The 13,704-nt window shown below is 41.7% G+C and overlaps 1 protein-coding gene across 1 annotated transcript in view; it reads left to right on the top strand.

Annotated features, from left to right (window-relative positions):
• The window catches only part of MTMR7 (myotubularin related protein 7), a 114,808-nt gene continuing 112,484 nt past the window's right edge, over positions 11,381 to 13,704 (top strand). Inside the window, 1 exon segment of the mRNA XM_003134197.6 lies at positions 11,381 to 11,706. Coding sequence (XP_003134245.4) covers positions 11,683 to 11,706 — 24 coding nt within the window. The 5' untranslated portion in view covers positions 11,381 to 11,682.

Below are 13,704 nucleotides of genomic sequence, written 5' to 3'. Positions count from 1 at the left end.
ACAAATAATTTATGTGACTTTAACCAACCTATACTTCTGCATATTCCATAAAAATGACCCCAAATTGCAGACTTTAAACTTTCACTTAGCAAGTGATGAACACATATTTCTAGGTGTCTGATGGTGACTCTGCCGGCCAGTCAACATATTATTTTAAACTATGTTGCTTTCTTGGTTTGTCCAGAGTGTTTGTATAATCACTTGAGTATTTAATGCATTTTTCCATTATTTGAAATAATGAGTAATGGAAAATTGATATGACAATTGGAGCAGATGTAAATAATGATGATGATCATCAGTTATGATCAGGTGTTTAGCTTGAATTAGAATCATGTACTTTGAAGCCTGTCAAGTGTGTATTAAATTGTGAATGGAAATGGGAAAAAAAAAAAACATGTACACAATGCTAGAAATAGGTTGTTGAAGCTCAAACTGATTGTTGAAATGTGTTAAGAGTAGAAATGGAAAGTCTTTAAAATTTAGGGCTGGAAAATTAGATTGAAGACACCCCAAGACCCGAAGGCTCAGGAAAGTTCCCAGCGCTTCCACCAGCCAGAGGGTTACAGCCGCTTCCTCTTTCAAAGCACAAAGGAGTCAAGGTGTTCAATTTTCATTCAATAAATATTTCAGCAGAGCAACGAGCATCATTGTATTTTCTTGCTCAGACCTATGCATTTTTTTCCTAGCAAGTTTCTCCTAATATTAAAACAAATTGCTTTTGTTCCATGTCAATGCATTTCAAGTAACCTGAGCAAACTGAGATAAGAAATTACCTAGTTTTTTTTTTTTTTTGGTCTCCATTTATTTGCCCTACATTTTGGTGTTTAGTGTATGCATTAGGTATCCTGCAGAGAGACAAATGAAACCCATTTGTACCACTATTTGGGATTTTGTAATCATTTAAAACTTGCTAGTAAGGGATGCTCTATTGGTTAACGTTTTGTGAGTCTGTCTTTCTGCTTTGATTTTCAGGGATCCTGGCCATAAAAAGGTAATTAATATAAAGTTACGGGAAATCATCATTGAGTCATTCCCTACTTTTCCCACCTCTCCTTTGGTCTTTAATCTAAAACTTTTAGAGTGTGAACAGTCCTCTCAAATTTTGGACCAGGATGCTATCAGTTAGGACAGAATAAGATCAATTTTCCTCAACTTTCAGGAAATGTTAATAGAATTACCTATTTAAAGTTTTTTATTCTATAAATTTTCTTAAAATTGTCTTTGTTGGAGTTCCTGTCGTGGTGCAGTGGTTAACGAATCCGACTAGGAACCATGAGGTTGCGGGTTCGGTCCCTGCCCTTGCTCAGTGGGTTAACGATCTGGTGTTGTTGTGAGCTGTGGTGTAGGCTGCAGATGCAGCTCGGATCCCGCGTTGCTGTGGCTCTGGTGAAGGCCAGTGGCTACAGCTCCAATTCGACCCCTAGCCTAGGAACTTCCATATGCCGCGGGAACGGCCCAAGAAATAGCTAAAAAGACAAAAAAAAAAAAAAAAAAAAAAAAAATTGTCTTTGTTTACTATTCCCCAAACCAAAATGAATGAACAAATTCTTAACAAACAGTACCACAAAATTCGGGAGCAGCCTCTAAAGTGGATCTTTTATTGATACACTATTGTGGTTGAGATATTCTAGTCTACACATGGCTGTAAAAACAGTCACATGTACAATTACATACAGGTAATCCTCTATCCTGGTGGAATATTGTTTCATAGGCTGCCAAGACCATGGAACCTAAAGAGCTTTATCACCTCTAGGTGGCCCTTAACCTAATAATGAAAAGAGGGGAGAGCTGAGATACTGATCTTCAAGAAGTCACTTCCGTTGGCAGCCCTCTCACTTAAGGGTGTCCAGGCCACTGCTGCTCTGTGGCTTGTGGAAGTGTCCTCTCCTGCTTCTGGTGGAGGGAGAAGGTCTGTTCCTAAAATGCAAGATCTAGTTGGCCTCTGTGTGCTTTGATGTAGACATAATGTCATAAATGGAATTTCTATACAGTGTAAGTAGTAGGTGATTAGTACTGTTGTTTATAGAACCTTCTGAGGAATGGCCCAGAAATCTGTGGAATCTGAACCCTAAACAACCTGCTTGCAATGTGACTTTTGGACTATAATTCACTCATAAATTACTGATTATCCATGCAGTCTCCCTGAAAAGTGGCCAAAGGATCAAGAACAAAACGTTGAAAATGAATTTGATCTGTTCTATTTGCAGATAAAGAGGTTCCTTTTTTGTGCTGTGTTCAAGCTCTTTAAGCACGTCTCTGCTGTGGCATGACAGTCCATCTTGCCTGCCAAATCGAAATGCCAACATAGGTGGTTCTTAGCAGATTAGGTACAGAAGAAATCCTTGTTAGTTCACCATCTTGGTAACTCTTGTTCACTGCCTTTGTTTGCAAAAATATTTCTTCTGCCAAAGATGAGATGGAAAAACTTTCTTGTGGAGCCAGCATTCAAAATTACTTATTATCTCTACAAGAAACCCTAATGTAACCCAAGAATAACTCTCACATCTGTTTATTAAAATTCTCAAGTTGTCTTGGCTGCAAGACCCATGCTCATGTACATTTAGCCATTTAGCATCTGAATCTGAATTTTTAAAAGGGAAGGATTAAGATAAGATTTTATTAATTATGTATGACCCAAACACCAAAGATGCATTTCAGATTTTTACTGAAAGTTCAATAGCAGTTATTTTTATAGAACATTGGCTTTGAAGCGCCACAGAACATTCTTCTAAGCCTGATCGTACTTCATAGAAAAATCTTTCTTTTTTTTTCTTGGTTGTAAAAATAGCATTGCCATGATCCTGACAGCTCAGGAGGGAGTGCCCTCCTCCTTTCTTTTTCCAACTATTGTTAAACATTTAGGACACTTGTTTTTATTGTTTCCTTACAGAAAATAAGCCCGATTTTATCCTTGAAAAATACTTTTCAGAAAGATTATTTTTTACTTGAAATTTTAGAATGCATACCCTTAAAATCTCTCTCAACTATTCAATGCCCGACTTATGTTTTACTTTAAAAAAATAAAAAAAAAAATAATAAAATAAAATAAAAAAATAAAATTTTTCTTCACAAAAAACTTACTTTCACTTTTGAGATTAAGACATGATTGTTAATTATGACTTGTTTTTGAAATGACCTCCTATTAAAATATGCAATGTAAGTATCTATAAAATATAAAAAACCCAAAATTAAAATCACAAATCCACCACTCATGTAATTGTTATATATATATATCTGTATTATTTTTCTTCTATTTTTTTCTCTCTTTACTTTTAAACATACTCATTTTGAAACATAATTCGGGCCACACTGTTGGCAGAGTTTAGTATCTGGCTTTTTGGCTTAAAATTTTGTCTTGAACTTTTTTTATGTTATTAAGTGGGGAAAAATCTTTCAAGCTCATACAGTATTTCATATATAGCCATATCACATTTTATATTAAAATTCTACTTATTTTTGATATTTGTTGTTTCTAATGTTCCACTAATTAAAATGTGACAGGGAGTCGGGTGGACTGAGCTGGGGTTCAGATGCTTCCAGATTGTTAGATTAGGCTGAATCCTGTCCCCCAGGGGTCTGTTGGGAAACTGTCATTTTCATGGGAACTGAATGACTTCCTGAATTTACAAAAACTTGAACCCTGCACAGATATTTGCAAATGTCTGAAGAATTAGGGAGCCTGTGATAACACCATCCTACCCCACAGATGCAGTGAACCCCATCCAAAGAGAAAGCGAGCGAGCGAGAGAGAGAGAGAGAGACTTACTCTAACTGAAAATGAGATGAAAATGAAAAGTACATCCTAGCCTCAGGGCTTGATGTCATGGGGAGCGGGGTGCACCTTGTGGGAAATGGCAATGTGTGTGCATTTAAAGACTGAACTCTACCCTGTGGCGACCCAGGAACCCCACTGTGGGAAAAACTCTCATTGAGCATGGCATTAAGGTCCTACCTGTCACTTCATAAGAATGTCTGCTGGGCGCTGATCTCTACCACTGGAATTCAGCGGTAGCTTCACAATCTTGTGAACTTTGAGAAGAGTGTGTTTTCCGCAGTGGAGGTGGTGATGACCACAGCGGAAGTAGCAGCATTGACAATGGCAGTGACTGACTACCATAGGACAAAATCCCACTTCAGGGTTGGCACTGAGGGAAGCTGTCACAGACCCAGCTTGGATAGAAGGTGAGGGAAGAAAAAACCCCCATACTCTGGAATATTGAACATCTTGGAAATGAGAAATCCTCCAACTGAAGTGCAAGTTTGATTTTTGAATCATAAGGAAGGGGCAGCATTGCGGCTTCGCTGACATTGAGGGCAGCAAATTTCTAGCAGCAAGAGCAGCAGGTAAAGAGGAGCAGCATATTTTGGGTCTCATTATATCTGCTGCAGCAGCATCCTGGCCCAGCTAACAAGGAAGCAGGGAACCACCAGGACGGGCTGTGTATACACATTTGTTCCCCTGGAAATGTTAGGAAGAGAGGGCTCTGCATAATGAAGATGGAGGCTTAGGGAAGGTGAGATTTTAGGTGCTGACATTCATGTGATTGCCTTTAGATTCATAAGTTTATGAAGCCTGAAATATTTACATTTCGTACATTAGGTTCTAAATAGCTGTATCAAGTTGAGGTCAGTACAAACCACTCTAGATGTTTGTATTAGTCAGCTTGTGTTGCTATAAAAAATAGCAAAAATTGGGTTGCATACCAAGTGTCTTGAACAAAGAAATTTATTTTTCTTGGTTCTGGAGGCTGGAAAGTCCAAGATCCTGGTCACCAGGTTTCAGTTTTTGGTGAGACGCCCTTCCTGTCTTGCAGATGGTGGCCTTCTTGCTGTATCCTCTCAAGATAGAGAGAGGTGTGGGGCAGAATGAGGGGTGGGAGAGGGAGGGAATGGGGGTGGAGAGAGAAAGAGGGAAATCTCTCTTGTCTCTTTTTTTTTCTTATAATGGCACCAATCCTATTGAACTAGGGCCCCACCCTCATGCCCTCTCTTAATCTTATTACCTACTCGCAGGCCCTATTGCTAAATATAGTCATATTGGGGGGTTAGGGCTTCAGTATTTGAATTTTGTGGGGACACAAACATTCAGTTCACAGGAGTATTTTAAGCAGACAGAATTTAATGCAAAGGATTAGGTGTTTACAAAATTAATAGAAGGGCAAGAAGCAGAATACAAATCACAGGATGCTACTTGAACAACTGTATCACTCTTTTGTCTCTCCTATGATAAAAGGGCTGCCTTCATTGCACAGCTGCTGAACTGTCTCTCAGCATCAATGCAGCTAGTGACCACATGGGAGTAGGCTGAGCCTGGCTATTGTGGCTGTATCTAAATGCATCTCTGTAGCTTTGCTTGCCAGAATAGCAGCAAGAAGATGGCCTTTTCTTTAATTCCACCTTCAAATTGGAAGAAAATTTCTAATGCTAGTTGCAAAGGAGTCTGAGAAATATAGAAATGTAGTTTATACCTTTCCAACCTCTCTAGTAAGGAAAGCTATGCCAGGGGGAAGTGGGATAAATGCTGGGTAACAGCTGGTCATAACTATCTTTTCCCCAAATGAATAAAGCTAAAATTTATCAGCCAAGCATCCATCTCTGGGTGATATTCACTTCTCTTCTAGTTCAAACAAAACCCCAATTTGGTATTTTATAATCCAAATACTTAATTGCAAAATTAACTACCATTAACCTGTCTTCTATAAAGGAACTGCTATGATGATCTCTGCCTATTGGAATGAAGAGACAAGAGTTATTTTGGAACAAGTGCATTTGGAGGGAATGAAGTGAACCTTGAGATGAATCTCAAAAGGACTGGATAGATGGGAACAGTATGAGCAAAGAGACAAAGGTAAGCAAATGCAGGCTATAGCAAGCGATTAACTGAGTGCTACAATTCAAAAGTACTTACTGAGCACCTATTAAGTGCCAGTGACTTACTTTGCTGAGTTTGTAAAAGAGAAAGGTAGGATGTAGCTGGGCCCTAAATGATAGAATAAGGAGATGGTACTTAATTCAAAAGACAACTGTAAACCATCTGAAAGTTCTTAATATGGAGAGTGATATAATTAGGGTTGCTTTTCATGAAGATCGGGCAGCAGAGGCTAAAAGTCCAGCCAGAAAGAAGCAATGAGGATCTTGTTGGAGCAATTGCAGTGAGAAAGGAAGACAAAGGATCCACTGAAAAAAAGTTGTGGAGGAGGAATCCACATCTGTTTAGATATGGGGGCAGTAGGTGACATAAAGCCAGAAACAACTCCAAGATTTTGAACTTGAGTGATTGAAATCGACAAAAGCTATAATGAAGTCCAGAGAAGGTTTGGTATCAGGTAGAAGATGATGATGATGACAATCGTAATAACAGCTGACATTATTAGACAGAAGCACCTTGAGGGTAGGACTGTGTTTGCCTTGGTTCCTCCACACTTTCATCCCTGGTGCTTAGCGCATGTGAACACTCAATAAATATTTGTTGAAAAATAAATTCTTAATCTCACTGAATTGTCACATCCACCTAAGAAGGAGGTGCAATTATGCCCCATATTTTGCTATCAATTCTATTTTTTATTTTGAAACGCCACAGGAGTATACAAAAATAGGAAACAATATAGTAAACATCTAGTAGAGGAGTTCCTGTTGTGCAGCAGAAACAAATCCAACTAGGAACCATGAGAGTACAGATTCGATCCCTGGCCTTGCTCAGTGGGTTAAGGATCCAGCATTGACGTGAGCTGTGGTGTAGGTCACAGATGCAGCTCGGATCTGGTGTTGCTGTGGCTGCAGCGTAGGCCAGCGGCCACGGCTCTGACTAGACCCCTAGCCTGGGAACCTTCATATGCCAAGGCTGTGGCCCTAAAAAAGGGCCCCCCCCAAATCTAGTAGATCAATAGATAGATCGAACTCCTCAGCTTGAATAAAAAAAAATACAGATATCATCATTATCTGCATTTTATAAGTAAGAAACCTGAGGCTGAGAATGGTCAAAAACATTCTCAAGGGGAGTTCTCTTATGGCACAATGGGTTGGGGATCTGGCATTCTCACTGCAGTGGCTTGGGTTGCTGCTGCGGTATGGGGTTGATCTCTGACCCAGGAAATTCTACATGCTATAGGTATGGCAAAAAATAAATAAATTTTTAAAAAAGGTCAAGGTCACGCAGCTAGTACATTCAGGATCTGTGATTTGAATGTAGGCCTGTCTGTCACTCCTAGTTTGTGACGTTGATGGCACATCCCAGTGGAGTTACTTAGCAGGTGGATGGAAGTATAATAATGTAAGGTACAGAGAGAATTTGGGACTAGAAATAGTGACATGGGAATTACCTGCAACAAAGCGATGGCTGAAGGAGAGCAATGGAAAGGGAATAAACACTAAGTGCTCTGAGGACACAGACTTGGGCCTGAGCAGTGTGCCTTCTTGGAGGGAGAACAAAGGAGAAGAGTCTATTTACCTGTGCACGGAGTAAACGCTCTTTTTGTGCTGGCCCAGAGTTTCCACTTTGGTTCCTAGAAAAAGGACACAGCTGCCTGCAATCCACTGGCATGGGGCAGGCGAGGTCAAGAAGACAATGGCATCTGGCCTCTTTGAGTTTATAAAAATCCCAAAGGTGAGGATTCTATTTTTTTCCAGTGCAGCTCTGACCCTGTCACATTGGATATCTTATGTGCTTTTAGCTGAGGCTCTGCTCCTTTAGTGAGGTATGCCTTCCCCCTCCCCCGCCCCAATCCTCATGGGCTGCTGAGGCTTAGTAGTGCTGAGTAGGATTTTATTGAGTTTGTAATCATTAGCAATACTACCCTGCAGAGGGAACAGTTCTTGGCTTCACTCCAAATCAGACGTTTTAGTTGCCTCAGGAGAAATGTAAGAATTCGGAAAAAAGTCTTGCAAGTGTTTGATAAGTATCCAAATCTCCTCAGGCCACTGAAGATCACAGAATTTTGAGAAAGTTCCCAGTGAATATCAAGTTTGTATTTAAAAATTCCTATGGCAATATTACTTCCAAGTAGAGTATCTGCATGATAAAACATGTCTTAAGAAGATGTCTCCAGAAGAAGTTTGGTAACACAATAAAGTTTAGGCCTTGGCAGATGACAGGTGTTGTTAGAGCTCTTCAATGGCAGTATCAACCCCCTTTAAAAAGACCAGAAACACAGACGGTAGAGGAAGTAAATTATCTGCACTCTTAGAGTCCCTTCTCCATGAAGTCAGGATAGGCTAGGGTAGGTACAAAACTTAACTAACCTCTCAAATCTCAGTGGCTTTGTGCAACCACCAGCACCACAAAAAGGTGTTGTTTTTACACCTAAGAATCTGCCGTGACCCTTCAGAGTAGCTTCCTTCCAAGTCATGACTTGGGGAAACAGACTATTTGTCCCTTCATTTCAATCTAATAGTGAATGGTTGGGGCCACGGTCACAATACATACTGAATTTATCAGCATTATTTTCTCTATAATTTTAAGATGAGGTCTCCAGATAGGAAGACAAGGGAAGAGAAAGCTGAAGGGCCACCTAGGGTTTGCAGAACCTTGGCTTCAAAGTGACACGTGTCACATTGCACAGAACTGGTCCATGGCCCCACCTGACAGTATCAGAGTTGAAAAGATAGCCCCCTGTGTGCCTCTGAAGGAAAGAAAAATTAAATTTCAATGTGAAGAGTCATAACCACCATTTCCATAATGGTAAAAAGCACTGAAACATGAATCACTAATGATAAAATGAGGACAAGCATGCTGTGTGGTGACAAGGAAAGAAGTAATTTGATGAACATGCAGGTAACTAGGTCTTAATCCTATTGTCTGATATTTTGCTTGATGCTGAAAATAGTTTTATTGAAACATACTTGTTTTCCACCCAGGATTCACACATGCTAAAGAAAAAAATAACTTTACTGGGCAAAGGTAATGTGGTATAAATCTGAGTGTGGATCCACCTGCAAATTACGTAGTGTTAGAAAAATAGGTTTTTTTTTTTAATCCCCTTCTTACTTCTTATTCTTACTTTCTGCTCTGTGAAGACTCAGAGGTGCAACATTTATCCAAATGACCCATAGTTCATTCCAAACACACCAGATATCAAACTTTAGGAATTAAGTATGTGATCCTGCATTCACCTATTATTCTCTATATAATTACTATGGAACATGCAGGAAGTAGATGAATCTCCTTGAGGCTACTTTTGGCATTTCTGCATGCTCTGTTGCCATCTTAATGGTCTACTTTTCACTTCCTTAGTATTAGCCATATCACTGCTACAGAACTTGGTACCCTTTTCCTCTGGGTTTCCCTTCAATCTCCCGGCATCTGCCATAGTACCTTGTGCATAACCATCAGTCACTTGATATCAGTGTTTATGGCTGATGTAATGAATGGCTGGTTTCACTTTCTGCCCTGCTCAGTATCAACATAGCCATTTCAATGATGTCTCTAGCTTCCCTCACTTCACTGTCCTACAACTCTTGCTGTTTTGTTCAATCACTTCTGCTCCATTGGGTGGTTGGTCAGAAAAGCAGTGAAACATGGGGGTATAAGGCAGTGAGAGCAACAGAAAGTGGAGTGGCTGTCTGGAGGCAACACAGCTTGTGATCTAATAAGCTGGATAGCAATTGGAGCTGGGAGTCAAGGAGGATTCCTCGGAGAACTGTTAGGTCAAACCAAAATGTTTACTTATAGATATTTCTTTCCCTATTGTTATTTTATTTCCAGCTTACTCTGTGTTAACTTATTCTAATTTGAATGTACTTTGTAATTCTTGACTTATTTTAACCTAATGCTGATTTGATAGCTATGATTAATGGAAGATGTATTTGTAAGTCAGCCTGGAAATTTTTTCTTAGCACTAGGCTATTTAAATTTCTCAGATTGGAGTTCCTTTGCAGCTCATCAGTAATGAATCTTTCTAATATCCATGAGGACATGGGTTCCAACCCTGGCCTTGATCAGTGGCTTAAGGATCCATCGTTGCTGTGAGCTGCAGTGTAGATTGCAGATGTGGCTTGGATGCGGGGTTGCTGTGGCTGTGGCATAGGTCAGAAGCTGTGCTCTGATTGGACCCCTAGCCTGGGAACTTCTATAGGCCACAGGTGCAGCCCTAAAAAGACAAATTTTTTTTTCTTCAGATTTATATTTTTTAACCTACCAATCTGTTTTGGGTGCTTAAAAAACAAACAAACAAAAACTATGGTAATAGGTAAGGCCAGAAATACTTGTATGCAAAAATTACTCACTAGCCAGAGGCATAGAAGAGCCTTGAAATCACATAATTCCAAGATTTTTATCCCATTCAGAATGTATCCCCTCAAAATGGATATAGAATTCCTAGCACTGATGCAACTTGGAGATGGAAGCTAACTTTGAGATCATTTAGGATGGTGACTTTCTCATTTTATAAATGAGGAAACTGAAATCAGAAGTTGAATTGGGACCAGAGTGCTCCTGACTATTCCTGGTGTTTTTTAGTAATGAAGAAATGATACTCTGGGTCAGTTCTGCCACATGCAAACATCAGTTTATTGCACTTGTCCTAATTAATTGCCTCCCACAGGGAAAGGAGGATGTAATGATAAAAGATATATGAAGGGGATCTGGAAATTTGAAGACAAATGCAACACTGTATTGGTTAAATATTTATTTGGAAGGTTGCAGCGTGTCTATCAAATATCGAACAAAAAGAGATTAAACAAAACAAAACAGATACCAATGTCTACAGCCAAAGAATTTATAATCCAGGTGAAAAGAGAGATGAGTAAGAGCTAGGAAAAGATTGGATAGATATTATTCCAAGAGCTATGGACAATTTCATCAATTATTGGTTATGGTGGAATGTTATACACAGGGTTGCAAGAAAAAAGGGGGCAATGCATATTTCTTGTCTTTGGCTTTTCCAGTTGGCTTAATACTAACAATGGCAACTATGCAATATCTTAAATGGAAAAAAAAACCCGATACCTTATAATGGATGCTTTGTATCTGCATCTTCCAGTTCAGTTAGAGCTAAGTGAAGTCTTTAAATGAACACCCAATACGGTGCCAAGGGAAAGCCTCTCTTCCAACAGTGAAGTCGCAGGTTGATGCGAGATGCCTGACTTAATAGCACCTTCCAGGGCGCTGCAGCTACCGCCATTTCTACCTCCATTCCAAATGCTCCGCCATCTGCTCAAGTGCAGGAATACACAGAACCCACTCGATCACACTGGATCTGCAGTGCTTGTGGTAGCCTTCTTCCTGCCCCACCCTTAAGTCCCACCTATCCGGGGACGCTCTGTAAAGAAGTCAAAGGGCGGCGTGCATCAGGGATTAGTCCCATCACTCTTCCAAGAGGCCACACCCAACACAAGGCCCCCATTGTGTCTCGGGGAACAGTAACCCCACAGTCTTAAGCGGGCTGCTCCTTCTTAAGAGGAAACGAGCGGTTCTGGCTCTGGCAACCCCAGCCCGGCGCGAGGCGGGGTGGCGGAAGGCCATGCAGGTGGCAGGAGCGCAGAGGCGCGTGCTCTAGGGCCGCGCGGGCACCCGGGGCCCCGCACGCCGGCCTCGCGCGGGCGTCGCCGCACCTGGGGGCGGAGCCAACCCCGCGCCGGGCCAGCTCCCGGGAGCGAAGCCCCCTCCCCGTGCCCTCCCGCCGCGCTGCACGCTCGCGCAGGTGCGAGAGGCCGCGCCCGCCCGGGACCTGCAGCCGCGGGCCCGCCATGGAGCACATCCGCACGCCCAAGGTTGGTGGCACGCGGGCGGGCGGTGGAGGGAGAGCGGGAGCGGGAGGAGAGATGCTGAGCCGGCGGAAGGCCCGGCTTCTCTGGCGCCGGCGGAACCGGCACTGCCAGCGAGCGAGGCAGTAGGCAGCGCCTGAGCATCTCCCGGTCGCCGGGAGGCTGGGTTTCCTCTGCCGCCTCCCAGGCCTAGCCTTGGCTGTTTCGGGATCTAACCTCTTGTCCTTGGGGTGCACAGTGGCTTAGAGATGGACAGGAAGGAACCTTGATTATTGAGTAAGGGGGCTGCGGATATGCTGATAAACGCTCCCTTCTGGTCTAGCGCTAGGTTGCCGCTTTTTAAAAATTTTATTAATTTTTTTTTTTCTGTTGGTTGTTCTGAGCAGTTGAAAGAAAAACAAGTCTTTCTAACGACATATGTAAGGAAACGAGTTCTGCACAGGTGAATTGAATGCATTGAAGCTTGTTGAATCTAAGGATTCAGACCCGCCCAACTCGCCCTTCTGCTTCTCCATCCTCAGGCTATCAGCTTCAGTGGACCTTACACAGAGTTCAATGACATTATCAATCCTTCCATCACTTTTGCCTTTTCCGTGGGTTGCAGCTTACAGATTCGTTCATTGGTGTATTTTAAACATTGGTTTTTGCCGAAGTAACAAAAGCGACTGCTCCCACATCATTCTAGTTAAATAACTGGAGAAGTTGGCTTTAATGCCAGACCTTCCTACTCATAGTTGTACTAGTAATATAATTTAGAGTGAAAAAGATGATCGACATCCCTGATAGAAACCCTAAACTTAAGAGAAACCTGTTCAGAAACCTGTTGGCTATCTCCTGTTAATACCACTTCAGTGCCCCACCTCGTGTTTCCAGGGTGATCTCATGTTCAAAAATCTGGGGCTTTTGACAGAGTTAAATCACATCTGGTTCTGAGTGGCCAGAATTTAGGAGGCCCCAGGGATCCTGTTCATCTCATGGGGCCATTGCTTTGCAGTAAGTCCAGTAAGAAAAATTCCTTCCTAAATTCTGGAATGGTTCCTAAGTGCCTCTTCGTAAAAGAAACTCTGCAGTTGTTTCAAGTCAGTTGGGAGAATAAAATCTTTTAGTTTGCAAGATAATGTCAATTCCAGCACTAAATTTAAACTGTATTGGTTTTGCACTATGGAATTAAATTGTTGCTTCATAATCGGGAAATTGTAAACGTACAGGAGAGTGCCATAAACCACAAGATAGGTGGCTCAAAGCTTTCAGGGTTTAAGTGATGCTAAATAATTTATTCCGGAATGAGGAATTTAACTCCCAGACTCCCTCTGTCCTTGCCAAGGGCGTCCTTTCTTTGCCATTGTGAAGGGGGCTCTTGGTAAAAATGGTATCTGATGTGAACATCAACGGCAAGGGTGATAGGGTGATGTGACACTGGATGCTTTTTGCCTGTGGAGTATGAATTTTGGTGTAAAGGCCTCTTCTAGTTTATGGTACAAACTTACTCTGCACAAACCTGAATAGCAAGTGACATTCTCAAATTTATCCTTAAACCTTGTTTTCATGAATATCCCTAACAGTGCCATACTTCAAACCAGAAATCCCCTTCTATCAGGAAAGAGAAAAAAATGCCTTCTATCAGGAAACAGAAAAAAATGGAGGAAAATGGACACTTGTCTGAAATTTCATTGAGATGAGAGTCATTAACATTTAGGATAGGAGTTCCTCACGTGGCGCAGAGGAAACGAATCTGACTAGTGTCCATGAGGACACAGATTCAATCCCTGGTCTCGTTCAGTGGGTTAAGGATCCGGTGTTGCCATGAGCTATGGTGGTGGTCGCAGACAAGGCTCAGATCTGGCATTGCTGTGGCTCTGGTATAGGCCAGTGGCTATAGCTCTGATTCAACCCCTAGCCTAGGAACCTCCATAGGCTGTCGGTGCAACCCAGAAAAGACACACACACACACCCACCCCGTATAGGATAATGCAGGTGGAGACAAAAGACTACAGAGATTGGGTG

Source organism: Sus scrofa, chromosome 17 (genome assembly GCF_000003025.6).
Source record: "Sus scrofa isolate TJ Tabasco breed Duroc chromosome 17, Sscrofa11.1, whole genome shotgun sequence".
NCBI classification, from domain to species: Eukaryota; Metazoa; Chordata; class Mammalia; order Artiodactyla; family Suidae; genus Sus; species Sus scrofa.
The sequence above is the reverse complement of the archived record's forward strand: the minus strand, read 5'-3'. Positions and strand labels throughout refer to the sequence as shown.